General features: G+C 33.2%; 1 protein-coding gene across 5 annotated transcripts; it reads right to left on the bottom strand.

The window, feature by feature from the left end:
- Positions 1 to 12,456: 12,456 nt before the first annotated feature.
- Positions 12,457 to 20,682, bottom strand: LOC112791512 (E3 ubiquitin ligase PQT3-like). 5 transcript variants are annotated; one of them, XM_072233508.1, is made up of 17 exons: positions 19,924 to 20,670; positions 19,618 to 19,799; positions 19,287 to 19,319; positions 18,829 to 18,925; positions 18,541 to 18,616; positions 18,279 to 18,445; positions 17,867 to 17,943; positions 17,710 to 17,766; positions 17,440 to 17,596; positions 17,207 to 17,358; positions 16,848 to 17,012; positions 16,442 to 16,744; positions 16,302 to 16,344; positions 15,846 to 16,095; positions 15,643 to 15,765; positions 14,495 to 14,567; positions 12,457 to 13,097 (listed from the first exon to the last, which is right to left on the bottom strand). In XM_072233508.1, coding segments are annotated over exons 4-14 (1,278 nt in total). In that variant the 5' UTR covers positions 18,909 to 18,925; positions 19,287 to 19,319; positions 19,618 to 19,799; positions 19,924 to 20,670; the 3' UTR covers positions 12,457 to 13,097; positions 14,495 to 14,567; positions 15,643 to 15,765; positions 15,846 to 16,094. The 5 variants fall into 5 exon arrangements, with proteins under 5 accessions (XP_072089609.1, XP_072089608.1, XP_029153032.1 ...); XM_072233507.1 differs by having other exon boundaries at positions 19,287 to 19,352; positions 19,924 to 20,506; XM_029297199.2 differs by lacking the exon at positions 19,287 to 19,319 and having other exon boundaries at positions 19,924 to 20,682.
- Positions 20,683 to 22,208: the final 1,526 nt, after the last annotated feature.

Below are 22,208 nucleotides of genomic sequence, written 5' to 3' on the forward strand. Positions count from 1 at the left end.
AGATCTTTTTCTTCCAACTCGTTGATCGGAACAGTTATGTTCATCAAGAAAGAATCTTGCGAAATAGTCTCTCATCAAACTCTATTGGATGAGTTTGAAGGAAGAGGTAAGAATAGGAAAGAAAAATTAGAAATAGAAAGAAAATGGCAAAATTGAATTGGATCTCAATTCACAACTTTTTTTTAATTTGATTCACAATTTGGTTGCACTCCAAGCTGCACTATGAAAAAAATCTCATGCCCTAAACTGTTCAAGTAGTGATGTTGATGGTTTGATGAACCAAAAAAGATTAAGAGAAGGAGAAAAATAAGTTCTTCTCATTGTTAAAGAGAATGAAAATCTTCTTAAAAAATATTTGTTGAGGTATTAATATTACACCTTGTATATTATGTACTCTTTATGTACTCTTTATGTATTTTCACACTCAGTCCATGACTCTCTCATCAAACTCCCAGTAGTCTGTCCAGCCACCGCCTGCTTCTTCCTCGCCATCAGCTTCTCCTTCACCGTCAACTTCCTTTGTGAATCATCTAGTTCGCTTTCCAGATGGCAGTCGAAATTATGATTAGAGAACCTAAGGATGAGCATAGCACTTTTTGGTATGTAGTGAACGCTGAGAACAAAGTACACAATGCAAGATTTGTTATCGGCTTTCTGCGAGAGTGGCCAGTAGATGACTTGGAACCTTTTTGTATACCCGGAACAACGTTCACATCCCAATTGAACTGGAGGTTGAAATGTGCCGAATTGCCGAGTTTAATGTGCCGAATTGCCGAGTTTAATGCCGAGTTTGACTAGGCTCGTTCCTGTGCTTCCATCTTGGCAGAGAATATGCGATGTGAAGCAATTATAATGTTGTTGTTCAAATGACAAGTTATCGGAGAGAGTGGTTTTAGTTCAGCTAATTCGCAATCAAGTAATATTAGTATTACCATATTAACTTGTTTTTTTAGTTCATTGAAAAATATGTCATGTAATCAGAAAAAGAATAATATCAATTTACTTTTTTAGTTCAGATAATTCGCAATCATGTAATATTAGTATTATCATATCAATTCGTAATCATGTAATCATAAAGAAAATTTTATGTAAATTATGATATTAATGGTTTGATGAACCAAGAGAGATTAAGGGAAGAAGAATTTTCTCATTGTTAAAGAGAATGAAAAAATTTTTTAAAAAATATTTATTGAGTTATTACACCTTATATACTATGTACTCTTTATGTATTCTCGCTAAAAAATAATTACAATAGTAAGTCTATTATTAATAAAAAAATAATTTAAATAACATTTTATATCTTATTTTTAATATCTTGTCTTATCATATTTTTAGAATTAAATGCAACTTCAAAAACAAAAAAAGATTTTAATAAACTTAGATAATGACGTTGTGAGAATCATTTATTAATGTTCTGTATAAAACTTTTTACTTCTGACAAATTAAAAAGCTTTCTTTTTCAACCTTAGCAAAAAGCAGCAACCAACAATAAATAAGAGAAGTTTTTGTCCCAATTCAATGTAATATTATATTATATGAATATATGTAAAGCCTAGAAAAAATTGTTGTTTCAAGTTTTAACCAAAAGTTGGTTAATGCGTTAATAAGTACATTTTTCACTCATATTTATTCTTTATTCTTTAAGAATGAAAAAAAAAATCAGTTATTAATTTTTATTTACTTTAATTTAGTGAAATAGGAGTTTAGTCAATTTTTTTTGGTAATAAAGTTTGAATATGTCACATTGAAATAGGAAAATAAAAGTATAAAGCAACTCAAGAATTTTATGTTGGATTTATAAATTTAAAAAAAATTTAACTTAAATTTTGTGATAAATTTATAATTTTTTAAAAAAAAATTAGATAAATCCTGAAAAATTCGATAATCATTTTATAGGTCACTGATATAAAGATGAATCTATCCTATTTAACATTGTAATTTTTAAAAATTTATAAGTACAATATTTTAAATTTTTAGGGACTCATTTAATATTTTCTCAAAAAATTATAAGTCCATTAAAATTTTTTTTTAAAAATTTATTTAGTGGTTTTCTTTTTTCCTTAAAAAATATAAGCCCAATGCAAGTTTCTCAAAAATATAGAGCCATCAAAATGGGCTAAATTCATCAGATCAGTTCGTTTATCCATTTAAATGGGCAGACTTTACCTCTAAAATTAAGCCTCTTTAAATTTCGGGCCAAACGGGATGAACCCGATTAACCCGAAAAAAATGACGGGTTAAACGGATTAGCCCACGAACTAAATGAGTGGCCCGTTTATTTTTTATAATTTTTTTTAAAAAAAGCAGTACTTTTAATCGATATTTCTTTCGATCCGACCCGAAAATTAGACCCATCAACTAAAAAAAATATTATTTTTAAGGGTTTTTGACTTAAAAGTGGTATTTTTTGTCAAAATATTTTTTAAAAAATAAAATTAAATGATAAATGGGCTGGCCCATGTAACCCATCGGACTAACCATAAACGGTCCAAACTAAAAAATTCTGTCCCACGAATAAAGCGGGCTTAAATGGGCCAGCCCATTTAACCCACGAGTTTAACGGGCTGTGTCTAAATGGGCCGGGTTAGTCCGTTTGAAAACCCTAATATATATACATGTCGTATTACTATTTAGTAAAATAGAGTTGGTTTAATAATTTTTCGGCTTAATAAAGTTCAAATAATATTTATAGTCACATTGAGACAAAAAAAAATGAATATTTCATTGCTTGTTATTCAAGTATATGAATGAAAATATTGTTTAAACATAATACAAATATATTTAAAATATGTTTTATAATTTTTTTTTGTCTATTCATATAAAGGATAGATACACAATCACGTGATTAGAAAATACTGACTACATGTCCTTTTCTTTTACAATTAAGCTTTAAGATTGTGTTTGTTTTTGTGAACAGGACATAGAGATATGAACTTTGGATACAGTGTCTCTGGGACACTTTTTTTTTTATTTTTATGTCCACTTCTAAATAAAGGACACTGATGGACACAAAATTTTTAATAATTTTTTTCTTTTTGTCCATAATTAATTTTCATTACTACACTATTACCCCTTATATTATCTTGTTAAAAACCCTAACCTTAACTTTTCTTCACCGTCGTTTCTAGGTGCTCTCTCTTTTTCTTGCTCTATCTTTTCATTCTTCATCTTCTTCTTACTCTTTCTGTCGTCGTCTTCTACTTCGATCTCTTCTTCCTTTTCTTTCACAGTAATATCTTCTTCTTGCTTTCTGTTTCTGTCTCTCTTTCTTTTTCTTCTTTTTCCTTATTCTTAATCATCTTTTTTCTTTCTGGTTCTTTTCTTAATTTTTTTAGGGTTCTTTTCTCTTCTGATTTTGTATCTTCTTATCTTTTTTATTTTTTATTATTTTTTTTGTGCAGTCAATTACTGCTTGTTCTTGTTACAATTTTCGAAAGCCTGTTCATCTCTTTATTAGTCACAATCAGGTATTACTCTGCTTATCTCTTTATTGTTTCTTAGTTTTGTTTTTATTTTTCTATTCAAAAGAATTCCGTTCTGCTTTGTCTTTATTTTTTTCTATCCAACCTTTTCTTCGCAGGTCGAGTTTAGAGCTTGTTTATGTATCTATCTTTTGAAACTCTGTTTATATACTTATCTCTTTAGTTTTCTGTATAAGCCTTCTATCCAATCGCTTTTCGAGTGTGGCACGCTTTCGATCTTGTTTTGTTCAACTTTTTTTCCAATGCTTCTAGTTAAACTATTATTCATATATATCTATTTATGGATTTTTATTTTAGAGTTTATAGCGCCTCATCACCTTTGATTTATGTCCTAGGTGTAAAGCTCTGTGTGGTAGGATGTTACAGAATGAGTAATGAAGCTTACCTCAACAGTCAGTTCTTCCATCACGGCGCCGTCAATAGCTCCGTCGGAACCAACTTCTTCCTCCAAGTGAAGCATCGTCAACGAATTTTTGGAGGGAGAAGTTCAAAATTTTCTGTAATTCCAGAGAGTGAAAGAGGGATTTTGTGTTATCAGGGTTGAATCGGAAATAGATCCTCTCAATTTTTTTTAACACTTAAGAGAATAAAGTGTGATCTCTCACCTTTAATTTTATAAGTGGGACCAAAAATAAACATGAGAGAGAATAATGAAGGGTTAGATTAAACAATTGACACCATCCAGTTTTTTCTCCACTGGAGATGATCCATTCCCAACCTTCTTTTTTTAGGGGCCGAGTTGGATGGCCCATTAATCTGCCCATCCAAATTAGCATTTAACTGACACATCATTTACTTAACGTGTCACGTATTCATGGTCAGTTGGCTCTAGAGAAAAATTATTAACGGATGGGCTAACTTGTCTAACGGAATTAAAAGACATGGGTCGGAAAGGTTTTTTTTTCCCTATAGGGGGGTCGGAAAGGTTTTTTTTTTCTATAGGGGCCTCGTTGTCTTTTGATGTTATTTTCAGGAGCCATGTAAAAATTTTTCTCGAATTTTTTATTTTAAAATAAATAAAATTTTTTAATTTTTTAAGAATTTTAATTTTAACTTTTTATTTACAAATCAGACAAAAAAAGATCTAATTTTAAAATTAATTCTCACACCAATTTAACTTAACATGTTAAATGTTAAAAATATTTTTATTTAAATAAGTAGATATTTAATAAAATAATTTTGTTAATGACAAAATTATAAAAAAATTAACTCATGTAAAAGTTATTTCAAACTAAAGAATTAAATTATATTCTATTAGTATATTAAAGTCATTCTAAATTATGAAATTAAATTTTAAATAAAAATTAATTCTTTTTTTACAAAAAATAAAATTCTTTTTTTACACTCAAATGCTTTTCAAACAAGCTCAAAGTTAACAATTTCCAAAAAGGGTTCACTTTGAATAACTAATTTGATTTAAAAATGATTAAATTATCTAAATCATGGTTCTAAAAATCAAACCCGACCAACCTGTAAACTAGATTTATTAGTAATGCTATATCTAAGTCATTCTGATTAAAACGGCGGTTGGTGCGAGAAAAATCGACGGTTAAGAATCTCTTCTCGATAAAAGAAAAATAACCTCGTTGTAAGTATAATTTTTTACTGGCAAATAATGCTCGATCAAAGTTTAGAATTTCTAATTAAAATCGAGAGTAATCAAACCTCGGGTCGTCTCCCCAGAAATGCAATCGAAGTGTTCGGTTTATAGGACAAAAAGGATTTTTTTTGCAAAATCGAAAGAACATAAGAGTAAAAGAACTAAGGAATATTCAAACTTGGAAATCAATGCAAATAAAAAGGAAACAGGATCAAAACCAGTGAAAATGCATAAAAGAAACCTTGACTTGGGAGTTGAGGGTCAAAGGAATCCTATCATTACCATAACCACAACTATGATAATTATAATGAGTCAATCTCACCTAGTCAACCCCAACCATCGAGGAGTAAGTCAAGCAAGTATAATTGACCTTAATCCATAAGTCCTAGCTAACGTACCAAACTAGTTGATAAAAAGCTAGCGTCAATGGAAACAAGAGTCAACTAACTACCCAAGAATTACCACTAAATGTCGGACATTATGACTCTAGTATCCTACGAACTCAAACCACAAGCCAAGGTGTGAAAATCTACTCAAAATCTAAAGTTAACATTTTCACAAACACCTTGTGTGCATAAAAGTAAAGCATGAAAAATTGCAAGGAGAATTAAAAAACTATAACCAACTATCAACAATATCAACAATAAACAAGCAATCAAATATAGAGAAAGCATGAAATAGTAAATTCATCAATCAAAATTTCAAGAAACACAAAATTGCAAATATAAGCAAAGTAACTTGAACCAAGGAAAATGAAAGTACTTTAATTAAAAGGAAATTGAGAGTACTTACAATTAAAGAGGCAAAATCAAATATCAAAGCTTGCTATAAAATGCTACAAGAAAACTACATAAACCCTAGGAGAGCTCTCTATTATACACTACTCCTACTCCTAATACTATTAAAAACTATGTAAAAATCCTAATGAAAGCTTATCTCTTCATATGTGTTGATTCTCCCTTTATATAGCACTCCCATTTAGCAATTCAGCCTTCTAAAAATGAGCCAAGGGCCTCCAAATTCGCACAACACGTGCTCATTAATGCAACCACGTGCAGGGACCTATGCGAACGCACAGACGTGTGCGTCCGCACACTCGGCTAAAAATTAACCTATGCGTACGCACAGGTGCTTGTGCGCACACACACATGGAAATTCTTGCTTGTGCACACGCACACAAGGTTGTGCGCACGCACACAAGGTTGTGCGCACGCATACTTCGCTGTGTGTGCTTTTCCTTGTTTTCTTCATGTTTTCTCCTTTGTACATGTTTTCTTCCACTTTTGGCCATCCATTCTCGCCTCCAAAGCCTGAAATCACTCACAAACCATATCACGACATCGAATGACATAAAAGTGGAATTAAAAATCACTAATCTAAGCATTAAAATGCATGTTTTTACATTTAGGATCAAATTAGGGATCAAACACAAAAGTATGCTATTTTGGTGCTTAAGTGTGAGTTCATATGCTAGAATCCATTCAAATCAAGCCAAAATATATCGAAAAATATAGACTCATCAATTCTCCCACACTTAAACAATAGCATGTCCTCATGCTAAATCAACAAGGAGAATGATCAAAGGGGGTAATCAACTTATTAAATACAACTATCTATATGCATGCAAGTATGTATATGCTATATATTTATCTATCTATTTATAACGTCCTATTGGTTTGGTGAAAACAAATAATCCAATTCCAAGCAAGTATAGACAAAATAGGGCTAAGCAAGGAAATAGGTCAATGCAACAAATCTAAAGAATTGATTCAACTCATCAAGATTAAGCAACTTGCAAGAATGCATGATAAAAGAAGTGGAGACATAGAATTGAGTAATTAAATCCTCATTAGGTGTGTATACACTCTAATCACTCGGTGTCTAAGGTCAATTCACTTAAATCCCCTTCCAATCATGCTTTCAAGGATTTGCTTTTCATCTAACAATCAACAAACAAATGATGCATGAATGCAATTATCATGAGGACTTCATATGGTTGTAATGGGGTTAGGGTAAGGTGGGATAGATATGGCCAAGTGAACTAATGTAATTGAATCCTTGATTAGTTTAAATTTTCACGTCAACCTGTATCAACCAAATTAAAATAAAAACGCAATCCTAACCTTCCATCATTTTCAGTTCATTAACACTCATGTATGCTTTTTTCACACAAACAGCACATATGCAATTCTTTATTCATTTGTTTACTCTTTAGGGTGTCTTTGCGCCCTTTTTATGATGAAGAGTTTTTTTTTTTCAAATTAGAATTTCATATGGTCTAATTAGTTCATACATGAATGTTCCCATTTTCTAAAATTTTCAATGAATGCCCAAATTAAACATTTTCTTTTTACTACCAAAGTTTCCCAAAAGATCCCCCCATACTTAAATGTAACACACTCCTTCAACCTAAGCTAATCAATGATAAAATTCAAGGTAATTCATGATTTTTCTCTTATGGTTGTGATGTGCTAAAATAAAAAACAATGGGGTAAATAAAGCTCAAAAGGGGTTTAATAATGGTAAATGCAAAGGGTATGCTATATGAGAAAAGTAAGCTTTAAACAAAGATGGCCTCAATCATGCTCAATGCAATTCAAAATATCAATCATTGGAAATAAAGAATCAAGTAAAACGAAGATTATAATCATAGAAGAATATAGCACACAATGAACAAAATTAGTGGTTAGAATGTGTAACCACTCAATATAGCTCAAAAACTCACAAGGTATTCGTTCTTTACTCTTCTATGTTCCATATGAGATCCATTCAAGCAAGTTTGAAAAACAGTTTTCCAATCAATTCAATAGAAAGCCCAAAATTCTTAGAAAGTTCTTGTTGTTTTTCACCAAAATTATTTTCTATATATGTATGTATGTATGTTGTGACAGATGCAAAATTTTCCAAAATTTTCTAGTTCTTCTCCTAATTTTCAACAAGCAAAAAGTAATATGAACAATTAGGATCAAAATGAGCTAGGCATAAGCTATTCACATCATCCAATCACAATCCATATCTATACTATATACCATGCAATATAAAATGCGATATGTATATATATACCAAAATGAAAGTGCAATATTAGATATAACCAGAAGCAACTAATATATATATACCAAAGTAAAAAGTGCATAAGTGAAAGCACTAAAAGTATCCATAAAAAGCATAATAAAGACTGAAAATAAACTAAATGACAAGTGTTCAAAAGAGAATATTTACACCTAAAAACAGTAGATCCTCCCCCACACTTAGATGATGCACGATCTTCCGTGCAATAAACGGACTGGGGTGATCGAATCTACAAAGCTCCACCGCCTGGCGGTGGTGGGTGGTGATGACGGTGGTAGACAATGATGGCGCTGGATGGACGGGTGGCGGGATCAGCTCTATGCTCTTCAGATGCCTGCCCAGCTGGCTCTGATGCTGTCTCAGCTCTTGGCTCAGCTACAGCTGTCGACTCCTTAACAATGTGATCTGCTGGCTCCTTAACTATGTGCTATGTGGCCTCCTCAACTGTGGCCTCTGCTGCTGTATGCTCTTGGGGCTCGTTTGCCTGGCCAGCTTCAGCTGCTGGCTCCTCTGGTGCCGGCTCCTCAGTCTCGAGCTCAGGCTCTGGTGTATCCGGAGGAGGTGGCCCAGGATCTCGCCCATCAAACTTCGCCATAATCTACTGGAAGCGGCGAGTGTTACGGCGCTCAATGTGATGCAGAGTCTCCAAGATCTCACGACCCAGCTCATAGGGTGTCTGGAGTTGGGGTATGGGCACAGGAGGTGCTGGAGGTGCTGATGGCTCTGCTGATGATGATGATGATGGCTTAGTGGTCTTCCTCTTCTTCTGTGGTGGTCCATTGTAGTCACCGTATGGCAGAAACGACTGCTTGTTGATCAGGACGGACATCCGGTCTGTCGGCCATCTCTCCAACCCAGACATAGTAGCCAATCTGGTGATCAACGATGGGAAGGGAATGTTGTACTTCTACTGTTGTGTCACCTTCCACATCGAATCTCTGATAAGGGAAAGAACAGAGATCCTCTTCCCCTCCAGAATGGCCCAAAGCAAAACCGCCACGTAGACCTTGATGTGCGTGGCATGCGTGCTCAGAAGGATATAGTCGGCGATGATCTGCTGCCAGATCCTCGCCTCCGGGTTGAGATCAGTGCACGCGATGCTCTGCGAGACCGCGTTTTCTCCCCTGCTGTACTCCCATTTGACTTCAGGTGTGCCAATCTTCCTCAGAACGACATCTAATGAAAGCTGGCTCGATAACAAATCCTTCACTATCTGAGTGTAAGCGTCACGAGGCGAAGGAATATGCGGAATACCTAAGAGGGCCTCTAAAGCAGTATCAGAGGTGTCCAGAGTGACACCTCTGAGAAAAACAGTCGGGACATCCCTCTTTAGGAGATTTGGTAAAATTCTTTGACCTGGTGTTCATTAACTTCCATTGGATCGAATTTTATGAATTCCCAATGATAAAAATTTAATCTGTCTAAAACTTGGTCCGCATATTTCTTAGGCAAGTTTAGCTTTCGCTCATAGTGAAAGGCTTTGTTTTTCACTTTTTTGTATTGTTCTTAGGCTTCAGCATTTATGAATGTGTCAGGTAAAGTGCTCGGAGGCACGGGAAGAGAGCGAGCCAAAGGATTGGCTTTCTCTTTTCCTTTGCGAGTCATCCTGAAAAAAATAGAAACAGAATAAAACTCAGGAGAAACAGATAAAAGGCACCGAATTCAGAGGACATAATCAAACAATTCAAGTAAGAGCCAATAAGATAAACAAACGCTCAACTTAGGAGAAAACATGTATACAACAGTGAAATGTTCAAAAGAAATGTGTTTTCCCAAGATCAAACAACCTAAGTAGCAAATGAATGAACAAACAATGAAAACATATGTATGTCTTAGGTGCATTATGTAAGTAGATGAATTGGAAGAAATTGATTATTGCAACTTTGCCTTGGAAGTTGAAAGAGTTTGGAAAAATCTGCAAAAGGCAAAAATCAAAGTCACAGTGAAAGCATACACATATTCATGTTGAGAGGATAAGAAATGACCACATGTACATAGTTTTCTTGTCCAAAGCAGTGCTTGATTGAAAAATAAAGTGCATTGCTAAAAACATCAAAGAACAAGTGGCTATGTCTATGGTCATTGATGTTAAAGACACATGAATAAGCATTTGATCAATTCACATAAAAAACAATGTATATACTGCTGCCAACGACACCAAACAAATTTCAAAATTTCAAGTTTAATTCTAGTTTGGTGTTGGAACAAAAAGCAATGGGCAGTTAGCACATAAAGTAGTAACTAGCATGTTATGTACTTGCAAACGCATCAAACAGACATATAACATTACTAGTAAATCTATTTTACGGGTTGGTCGGGTTTGATTTTTAGAACCATGATTTAGATAATTTAATTATTTTTAAATCAAATTAGTTATTCAAAACATATCTTTTTGAAAATGGTTAACTTTGAGTTTGTTTGAAAAGTATTTGAGTGTAAAAAAAGAATTTTATTTTTTTTTAAAAAAGAATTAATTTTTATTTAAAATTTAATTCCATAATTTAGAATGACTTTAATATACTAATAGAATATAATTTAATTCTTTAGTTTGAAATAACTTTTACATGAGTTAAATTTTTTTTATAATTTTGTCATTAACAAAATGATTTTATTAAATATCTACTTATTTAAATAAAAATATTTTTAACATTTAACATGTTAAGTTAAATTGGTGTGAGAATTAATTTTAAAATTAGATATTTTTTGTCTGATTTAAAAATAAAAAAATTAAAATTAAAATTCTTAAAAAATTTAAATTATTTTTTTATTTATTTTAAAATAAAAAAATTCGAGAAAAAATTTTACATGACTCCTGACAATAACATCAAAAGACAACGAGGCCCTAGAGAAAAAAAAAATTCCTTTCCGGCCTATGTCTTTTAATTCCGTTAGACAAGTTAGCCCCTCCGTTAATAATTTTTCTCTAGAGCCAACTAACCATGAATATGTAACACGTTAAGTTAATGATGTGTCAGTTAAATGTCAATTTGGATGGACAGATTAATGGACCATCCAACCCGACCCCTAACAATTGTACTAAAAAGAGAAGATTCAACCCTGATAACATAAAAGCCCTCTTTCACTCTTTGGAATTACAGAAAATTCTAATTTTCTCCCTCCAAAAATTCGTTGACGATGCTTCACTTGGAGGAAGAAGTTGGTTCCGATGGAGCAATTGACGGCACCGTGATGGAAGAACTGACTGTTGAGGTAAGCTTCATTACTCACTCTGTAACACCCTACCACATAGAGTTTTACGCCTAAGACATAAATCGAAAGGTGATGAGGCGCTATAAACTCTAAAATAAAAATCCATATATATATATATATATATATATATATATATATATATATATATATATATAACTCCGAAAATAAACCAACAAATAAATATAAATTTTGTTTCTCCAAGTCAACCTCTAAAAGGGACAAAACATAATATATACAAGATGGAGAATCTATACACATATATAAACATAAACCAAATACAAACACCAAGTTCCAAGATAGTTCTTCGCTTTCAAGAGTCTCCAGAATGCTCTATGCAGTGTCTCGCTTCTTGTGTCTGAAAATAACAATATATGTATGGAATGAGAATCGGGAGTTCTCAATATGATAAAAGTATCTGTATAGATAATATATAAGGTCTCGGAAAAATCAGAGGTATTCCTAAAACTCCGACACTCAGAATTAAACTTAAGGAAAATAAATTAAACCAGAAAGTAAATAACTGTCTAATGTTTTCAAGTCCTGAATCAATTTCTAACTTAACTCTTAACTTTCTGCTTCCTCCAACCCTCCAAAACACCGGTGCATAAACAAGTAATACAGACAAAGAAACAGAAGTATGATACAGCAGGTAACAAATATAGTAGGTAAACATAATAATCACATAAACAAATCTAATTAATGCACAATCAAACAAAACACACATATGCATATGATGTATGCCTACCCTATAACTGATGAGTTTCATCTGTCAGTTATAAAGACAAACCCGACCTATCTGGTAGCTAACCCAGGACAGAACACTAAACACGGAGCAAATTACCTTACCCCTGCCTCTTACCCAAGTAGTGTTACAATTCTCAACCCAAAACAAGCAACAACAGAATATATATTTTTTTTATCATAACTATTTATAGGATATATATTTTTCGATCCAACTATTGGATCATACTAACAAATAATAAAGATAATCTATAACATATTTTACCAAAATCAAACATTAACAAACATGTAATAAGTATATTTTGAACAAACATATTACATTATTTTTAAGTGCATAAAAGATATAACAAATGATTTTAGATTGACAAAAAATATTTTTAAGATGATCTATAATATATAAGTTTCTAATCCAATGGTTGATTTTTTCAAAAATTACACGAATAAAAAGTTGAACAGTGAATATTTACTTAGATCGACACTGGTGTCGATTGATATTATATACATATATATAAAATAAAATGAATCGCCATCGAAGCAGCTGAGATGCGGCCTGGAGATGTGCTGAAGATGTGGCAGGGGACCAGCTGAAGCAGCTTCAGTTGTGGGAAAGGCAGATATCTTCCTCTTCTTGGTCATTTCTTCCTCAGCGGGGAAGCTGCTTATGCGGGAGAGAACACTGGCCTTCTGCTTGCGGTCTGCAGCTGCAGATGATGGTGCAGTTGAGGAGGTTTTGGTGGTTCAGATGACATCCGGGAAGAGGATTCTGACCGGTGGTGGCGATGGTGGTGATGGCCTCTTTCTCGATCATGATCATGATCACGTTCACATTCCCATCCCCATTCCCGTTCCCAATCCACATGGTAGTCAGCTTTTCTCTTGATAGGACTTGGAGGCTCCACCTCACATGGAGACCGATCAGGTGCCCCACGTTCCCCACGGTGACGATGGGATTGGGGATGGTGGTACTCACTACTTGGAGGTGCTGGAAGTGATTTCTGCATTAAAAAAAACAAAAATTAGTTTGAAACATGTTCGGTTTTAGTTTTTTTAATTATTATTATTATTTTTTGACATTCCTCTTGACACCACAATATTCCATTATAATTTTCAATGACAATAATATTACAAATAATAATATGTAAGCAACATAGCCACACCAATCACATTTTCTTTCTATATATTAAGGACCACTAACACAGGACAGAAATATGGTCACCCAAATAAATTCAATTAAGGAAGATAGCTTAAGAGTGACTTGGAGGACAGCATTAAAAGCTCCCTTTCATATTCATTTTTCAAAGGCCACTTCATGCGCATAAGGTTTAAACATTTTAAAAGCACTATTGTGCATTCTAGTCATTCAAAAATCGATCTTTGCCAGCATTGCTACACATTTTGTACATTTCAAGCAGCTAACTCATGATAGGTTAGAATTATTCATTCTAACAGCTTATATTAACTAACTCCATCTTGGAACTTAAAGGAATCAAGCAAGTGAAACATGAGTAACACACTAGTTTCAACGCACATGATATTCTTTTGCGCTCAAAACACATCATTTTAGAACACATAGTTTGAGCAGTTTGTGTTTGTTTTTGTTTGGCGCACAAGGTGGCACACTCATCCTTGTTACCCTTGTTACAACTTCTAGACCCTGCATAATATAGACTAGAAGTTTACCTCTCAAAAGGCAGATCTATGACATGACAAGAATGGCAAAAAAAACATTTAACTGCCACAAAACAGCCTAACAATATACTGACCCAAGTTTGTTTGTTTTATGTTCGAAAAATAAATAATGCAGTACAGACCATGTATTAGTTATTAAAACCATATAGACAAAAATTAAATTTTAATCACTATACCCTGCCCCCATTAGTGGACAACAATTATGAACAGAACCCTTACAACCAGGATAAAAGGCATAAATCTAAAGGTATCATGGGTCAAAGAATATCGAAAAACAATAGTCCATAGATGATCGCTAAAGAGACTCTGAACCCAGAGAGAGCATATAAATTTAATCACATTACTGTTACCATCCAAGTGCAGCAATGCAACTCTAATCTAGTTATACCAATTCCCTTTTAATCAACTTTAAACCAACCGGTGGCTGTTGATTAGGGATATATGGTTCTGAGTGGGCACTTCTCCCTCAACCATTTATGACCAACAAGAATAGTACTCTGTAAAACAAGCAAGACTAACTGCTAAAGGCTACTATCATCATTTAAGAAGCCAAAACACTGAATGGCATCATCTAAAGCAATTACTGTTCAAGCTCAAGGTTCAAGTTTCTAACAAAATTTAGTGGGAAAAATCTAGAAAGGTAAATGATGCATACATGTCAACAGATAAATAAAGGCAAAATAAGAGAACAAAAAGCACATACAGTTTTTTATTTCATAGGAACATCCCCAATACTGCTCGCTTCCCTACCAAAATCTCGATCTTTGGAGAAATTCCTATTTCATTAAAGAAACAAACTCATTAACAATGATAAACAAAACAGAAATACCTCGAAAATAACCCACATAAAATTACAAGCAACAAGAACCACAATAACATTGGAAAATTTGGCAACAAAAAATTCATTAGACGTCGTCAATAAAGAATAGATTATCTTGTAAGCCAAAGCTTTTGCTAAGATTAACATGCGACCCTTGTCCATTGTTAACCCAGGAAAACGGATAGCTGTACCCGCTACAAATCATAACTATTAGAAAGTAAAATTATGTTAAATCGTAAACAAAACAGAGTCAAAATACAGAAGAAATATGCAAAAGATCACATAGACGACCAATCATGTCTAAAACAGTTATTAACTCGGTGGTAACAGATATTTCACTGTAAAGTTTAAATTCCATATATATTTATGGGATGACATAGGTGTCAGTTTAAATAAAGTTACAGTGATCATAACTATTTGTCTCTTCATTGCATAATCTAATTCATTTTTTGGAATATATCTAATGGCATAAATCCCTTATCTAGAACTTCCGCTCTATTTAGAATTTCATTGCTTAGGTTTTTTCCCCTTCATTTTGAGAGTTCCAACCATTATTGAATTCATCATAGAAGATTTTTTCTCTTGTTAAAGAGTCTATTCTTTTTCCATCATTTTTAGAGAAGTCGACAAATTGGGTGGCGCTCATAACTATTTATAGGATATATATTTTTCGATCCAACTATTGGATCATACTAACAAATAATAAAGATCATCTATAACACATTTTACCAAAATCAAACATTAACAAACATGTAATTGAAGACCTCTTTATCTATGTATATTTTGAACAAACATATTACATTATTTTCAAGTGCATAACAGATATAACAAATGATTTTAGATTGACAAAATATTTTTAAGATGATTTATAATATATAAATTCCTAATCCAATGGTTGATTTTTTCAAAAATTACACGAATAAAAAGTTGAACAGTCAATATTTACTTAGATCGACACTGGTGTCAACTGATTATATATATATATATATATATATAGAATGAATCGCCATCCAGGAGAAATTCTGTTTTACCTATCAATCCGTTTCTCATTTTCACGCTTTCTCCAACGATCAACTTTCCGAGCTTCAAACTCCTCTCTACTCATAACTGGAGGCGGAACATTCATCCCCATGCCATACTCAGCAGCAAGATCCCTAAACAATAATTTAGCTTTCTAAAATAGTAATTATCTAAATATGCAACACAAATTTTGATAATAAAAAAAGGTACATACCTATGAGGTGGAACAACAGGCATCATGTAACCCTGCATGCCAAATGGATCATGAGGCAGACCACCTGCAAATGGCATGTCCAAGGGGCCCAGGCCATAACCCATCATTTGCATCGGGCCACCATAGGGTCCCAAAAATCCTTCCATACAAGGTTGCATGCCATTCCAGTATGAATTGTAACCAGGTGCTGGGCCCATTGGCATCATGTAGCTCTCAGCCCCAGGGTCGTGTGGGGTTTTCCACTGAAAATCTGAAAGAGATAAAAATCATTTGACATTGTTACAACTAACATAAATAGAGGTAAAAAAAAAAAAAAAAGACCTCTGTATTGTACTCCTCCCCCGAATGTTCAAGCAGCAATCCGGTTTGCAAAGTTTAATATAAAGGAAAAGTTACAGATACATGTCCAGATTTGAACATAAATATATAGATTCGAATGCAGGAGAGTAGATTTACCATTTGCAGGCAAATGGACTTTCTTCCTTTTTTTTCTTCTTTCCTGCAAAGTTGAAAGTTGAAACTACAAATGAGATTGTCATCAAAGAAAATAAATTATTACATGTCTTACACACGATGACATGAGCAATCTACATTACCTGCCTCAGCAGGAACCATTTTTTGCTGGACTTCCTCCTCAACCAACTGAGCACTCCCTTGTGAGGCTGGTTCCTTTACACTCATCGACTCATGTGTAGCTTCACTTACATCAGGCATTCTGGGCTTCACTTGCTCTGATGTTTGCAATGGAGCTGGAGCAGAAACTGTTTTTTTATCATCAACAGTTTCCGGTACATTTGTCATTCCTTCATGAACATGTGAAACCTTTGGTTCTCCCTTAGATGCAGCCGATGAGGTTGGAGATGGAAGCTTCAGTTGTGGACAACGAGCAGACTCCATATCTGGAAAGGAGGAGAAAACAATTGCAATTTGCATGTTAGTTTCAATAAATTTTTAACCAAATAAAGTCCACGTAAGAGTCACATGATAAATAGTTTCAATAACCTTGAACTTGAAAGGTGCTCCCAGCGTTTTCAGCACTGCTATTGCCTGACTCCAATATACGATTAATAGTATCTCTTAGGGTCTTATTTGGTAAAAGATCATCTGCAAGAATATTTGTTGCACCACATATGCACATGGACTTGGAGATAATATAGTCCCTAATACCTGAAAAGAATTTTCAGAATTATATTTACAAAACTTCATCTGAGATGTTTGTACATCGGGAAGAAATGCTGAGGAGAGATTATATCATCTAAAGCATTCTTTACTTGCTTAATGAAGAATTATAAGCTTAAAAACGCAAGTATTTACTCAAATTCTAAGAACCAGGACTTCTTCAGGAAGACAAAGAAACCTACATTTGTCACAAAAGCTTTTAAAACAGCACTTGCTTGTCAGCACAGCATCTTTCATCACATCATTGCACAAGGGGCAGTGGAGCTCAGGTGGTAGATCCCCAACAGAACGTGTGGTGGAAGGTAAACCTTCTATTTCTTTCTCAAAAGCAGCCCTGTTTAGCAGGATTAGGTGAGAAATACAATATTAGTCCTACATATGACAGAATGGAGACGAAGAACCAACACGTACTCACTCATTTGGCTTCAATACAGCTACTGAACCATTTGGTAGAGCATAGGAACCTTGTGAGTTCACCATCAGCATGGATCTCGGAATACCAGTAGGTTGTTTAACTCTCTTGATGTCATAACTTGGATCACCGTTTGTAGGGCAGTGCTGAATAAAATGGCCTACAAAAAAAGTTTAATAAGTAAGCTAAGCATAACCGACAATGCCATCCAGCAATTTAAGCAGATTTAAAGCCCCTTTTTCTGCCTGATAATAATAAGAGTCTAGGAAATACCAGGAACCTTGCACCTGTGACATACATAGCCTTGGGGAGGTGTTTTCCACTCCATCCCTGCTCAGTAAGTGAATAAGCATTAGAACAGTAATATCAAAATCTGTATTCAAAGCAGGCAGTGACTCAAACTTGTATAGAATAGGAAAAGGAGACTCACCAAAACCACGACCACCCCCCATCCGTCCACCCATACCTCTTCCAAAACCTCTACCAGCACCAAAGTCCGATCCTTGACTGCATGCCAAAAGGAAACTTTAGATATGGCAAAGTCTAGAGTGACAATGATTTCACCAAAACAAAGCACATTTGGTATGTGAAATGAAATTTTCTGCAGAAATCCTTATGCAGGAATGATGGTAAATAAGAAACAACAGCTCCTCTAGTACAGGTGCTGATTCCAGAATGAGCAATCCCTTCCACCAGAGATTATTGACCATATTATTGCAGGTGAAAAAGAATACAAAGTTACTTATTAGTAATTCATATTCATATTTACAGTCATCATCCCTTTTTATGCTGATTCCAAGAATAAAGAAAGACAACTGAAGGTAAGTGGATAGTTTACTCACCGTTGCCAATCCAAGGCAGGAGTATCAATCAAAGCCTTTATCTTACTTTCTTCATCAGCTTTGTTGGTTGGAGGAGCTTCAGGAATTAAGTTGCTTGATTGAATGGATGGTACATCAGGAATCTCATACAAATCATTTCCAAATTCATCCCAATCTGAATCTTCTGGCTGTCATGTTATGAGAAGGTAAATAAAATAGGAATGAAGCGGAATTGTTTATTCAAATAAAACACATGGAAAGCAAAAAGGGACTTATATTTTACAGCAGATGCATCTTCAGCTGGTAAGCTGCTGTTTTCAGGTTCGGCTTCCATAGCCGTAAAGTCCACCTTTTTTTGCCTGCAAAAGCCAAGGAAAGTAGCAACTCAACGCAGAATTTTGCTCACAAATCAAAAGGGTAGTTTCTTGGGAAAACTGTGTGACTACAACGTGAAGTATCAAGATGAGAATAGCAAGCCCATGACTACCCATTTCAAGAACCAACATGCATGATGCATGACAATAGTCCAAAAACCAACAACAGTAATAAGATTAAAGGTTAGAGATAATACTCTAGTTCAGTAACAATTGGTAAACGTGGCCGACCAGGAACCCGACGAATTAACAGTGAGGTATTTTTAGGAATCAGCATTGCTTCATCAAGATATTCTGAAATTCCAAAGAGACAGAGCAGCTATAAAACACTGAATATGCCATTCATCAAGGCAATTATATATATTAACTACCATGCTGCAAATCCTGCAAGGTTTGGGCACTTGTAATTCCTACAACTAGCTTACAACCTCACTGGAACTCAAATTCTCAACACCCTGGCCTACATTCTAAGCATTTTAACTTTGAGGATTTCCTATTCTCTCGTTGTCTTTCCTTTGATTTTTGCAGAGGTGGAGGCCAATGTTAGTCAAATAAAAAACACTACAAAAAGCAAGAATTTCATCATAAAGTGATTCTCATGTACTGACAGTGTAATCTTATATATTTATTAACCAATAGAATTCACGAGAATTACCTATTTAACTGTCAATCACAACACAACAATTCCCTGATTTTTGTTGGACATCAGTGTAAAACAACACTGTCAGTGCATGAAAATAAAACATCAAACCCAACTTCAACACCATGAACTCCTGAAAGCCAAGACTAGCAAAAATGTTTACTTTGAGAGGAACATGATAAACACTGAGAGTTTAACCACGAAAGCCCCTTCTCAAAGGCAAAGAGAATGCAATAATTCCATATTTTAATTTTACAATTAACCCCCCAAACTCATGGTATCGCCACCCAAACAGCTATCTGAATGAGAATAACAATAGTTTTAATTAAAAAGTCTCAGAACCAACCTTCATTGGTCTGGGCGTTGGTTACCACGAGAACAAAATCAGTACCCCTGCCTAAATGCTTGGATTCAAATATTTTTTCTTTCAATGTTCCAACAGAGATGAAAGGACCTTCCATGGGAATTGAATCATAATCTCTTGTACTCTTAAATTTATAATACACCGCCATCGTATATTTATTCTTTCTATTTGAAAAAAAAAAAGATTACGATCAATGATAACAAAAATAAACGATGAATTAAAAGGGCCTATGAAATTCCAAAACTAGAATGGCCCTTGATATTAAATAAATCAAAACAAAAACAGTACAATACTATATCCAAAGCTCTATTTCTTTTTTCTTCTTTTCTCTGTTTTTGTCCTCCACTTGCAAATTACTAGGGTTAAGATCGATCAAATCGAACCCACAAGGCAGAGGCTGAGGCTGAGGCTGAGGATGAGAGCACGAACACTACTAGAATTCTCTTCTGACAGCAAAAATCAACGCGGAATCTTGAACTTCTTCACAAAATTCCGTTATGCATTCAGAATCTCAGCTAATTCAGATTCCGTTGCAGCTGCTCTCAATGAAAACCATCACAAATCGGAGTATTCCGAATACGACCGATCCAAGAGAAGAATCTCCGTCGAAGCCCTCTATGGAAACAGAAACCACCGTGGCACCGGCACAACGACAGTTAGGAGCTGAGCGATGCAATCGTCGAATCGATAGCAGGAAGAACAGCAACAATTTTCGACGGTCGCGCTTCGACAACCGACCCAACTCGGAGAAGAACGTGAAGGAGGCGAAACTGCGAACTCGGATTTGGACGAGCCTCTGCGATCGAAACTCTCGAATGAGAGAATCACGAACAACTCCGCGTGCGGTTGCAGAGCTGGAATCGGTGATCGATGGTGGAGGATTGAAGGAGAAGGGGAGAATGATTAATTAAGGTTAGGGTTAGAGTTGGGAAAAGTTTGGCTTTGGGGTGTGGAAAGAGAAGAGCATAATCAAGTGTAGAAAGAATGTAAGGAGATGAAAGAAAAGCAATTTTGGGGATTTCTGAGACAAAGGCCGAGAAATCGCTTGGCTTGATTTTGAGGCTAATCTATACTTAATAATAGAGCTGACGTGACATATTTCGAATAATCTTTTCTGATTTAATTATTTTAACTCATTTAATACAATTTATTATTATGATTTAATTATATTAACTAATTGATTTGATTAGATATTTAAATATTAATATAATTTATTATAATATATATTACTTAATTAATTTTACTATATTAATTGTAATTTATTATATTAGTTAATTAATTTATTCATTTATAAAGTCTGAAATAAAATAAATAATTTTTTGTTTATTCTAATTAAATTTATTAAATTTAATTATACATTATATACGAATTTATAATAATTTATAAATTACTCTAATTTATAATATTCAATAAAATAATTTGTAAATCACTTTGTATTATATATGTTTTAATGTGTTAATTAAATATTATACACGCACAGAAAAATAAATATAAAGATGATTTATATAATATTGATAATATTATATTAGCACGATGTTTTTTTTTGTTTTGATATCATATAGTATTGATAATGATAATATTATTATATAGTATTATATAAACTTTCTAATATTAGTATAGAAAATTAGAAAATTATTCCTTATACTAATCATTCTTAGTGGAATAGTATGTCCCTTATATAGTATTGATAATTTTTGTTTAATTTAAAGTAATTATATATTGGAATCTTAAATTTATTTTTCAATAATGACCTAAATAGATAAATCTAATTGAATTGAATGATTATATAAAATATTTTATATTATTAATATACTAAAATTAAATTTATTTTTCGGTACAGAATTTTATAGGTAAATTTTATACAAGATTTAGTTATTTTTTATTTTTTTATTTATTTTATCTGTATTACTTTATTTAATTTTAAGTATCGTCATATTTACAATTACCACCAGTATGATATTTTATAAAATATGAAAATTAATTTTTTTATAATTTAAATATCAATATTTGAGTTAATTTTAATTTAACTTTTTTAAATTAATGTTATCTTTCATTTAGATCTTAATTAATTTAAAATACAAAAATACTAATATATTTACTGTCTCTTTAAATAATAATAACTTTAATTTATTTATTGTCTTTTTTCTTTTATATTTTGTTTAGCAAAGATAATATATGAATTAAGATGGAGTTAAAAAATACTCTATGTGATGCATGTTTGGCACTGATAAATTCATATGAAATAAAAAAGAAGAAAACAGAAAGTTAAAGAACACTGAGTTGAATGGTGTAAACAGATTCATTGAAACCAAGTGTCTATGGGTTCTCATATCTCATATCATTTTTTAAAGTTCAAACACATTTTAAATGTATAAATTTTAATTATATTTGTTTTTTTCCTCTTCAATAAATACTACAATCTCTTCCTATTTTTGCTATAGACTTGTCTTTTATTTGAAAAAACACACAAAAAAATGTAAAAAGAAAAATCAAAGAAATTAAAACTGTTATCATATTTTAAAAAATTAAATGCTCTTTTAATTAAATATCTATGTAATTCTTATCTAGATATA

The sequence above is a fragment of the Arachis hypogaea genome, chromosome 3, assembly GCF_003086295.3.
Source record: "Arachis hypogaea cultivar Tifrunner chromosome 3, arahy.Tifrunner.gnm2.J5K5, whole genome shotgun sequence".
NCBI lineage: Eukaryota > Viridiplantae > Streptophyta > Magnoliopsida > Fabales > Fabaceae > Arachis > Arachis hypogaea.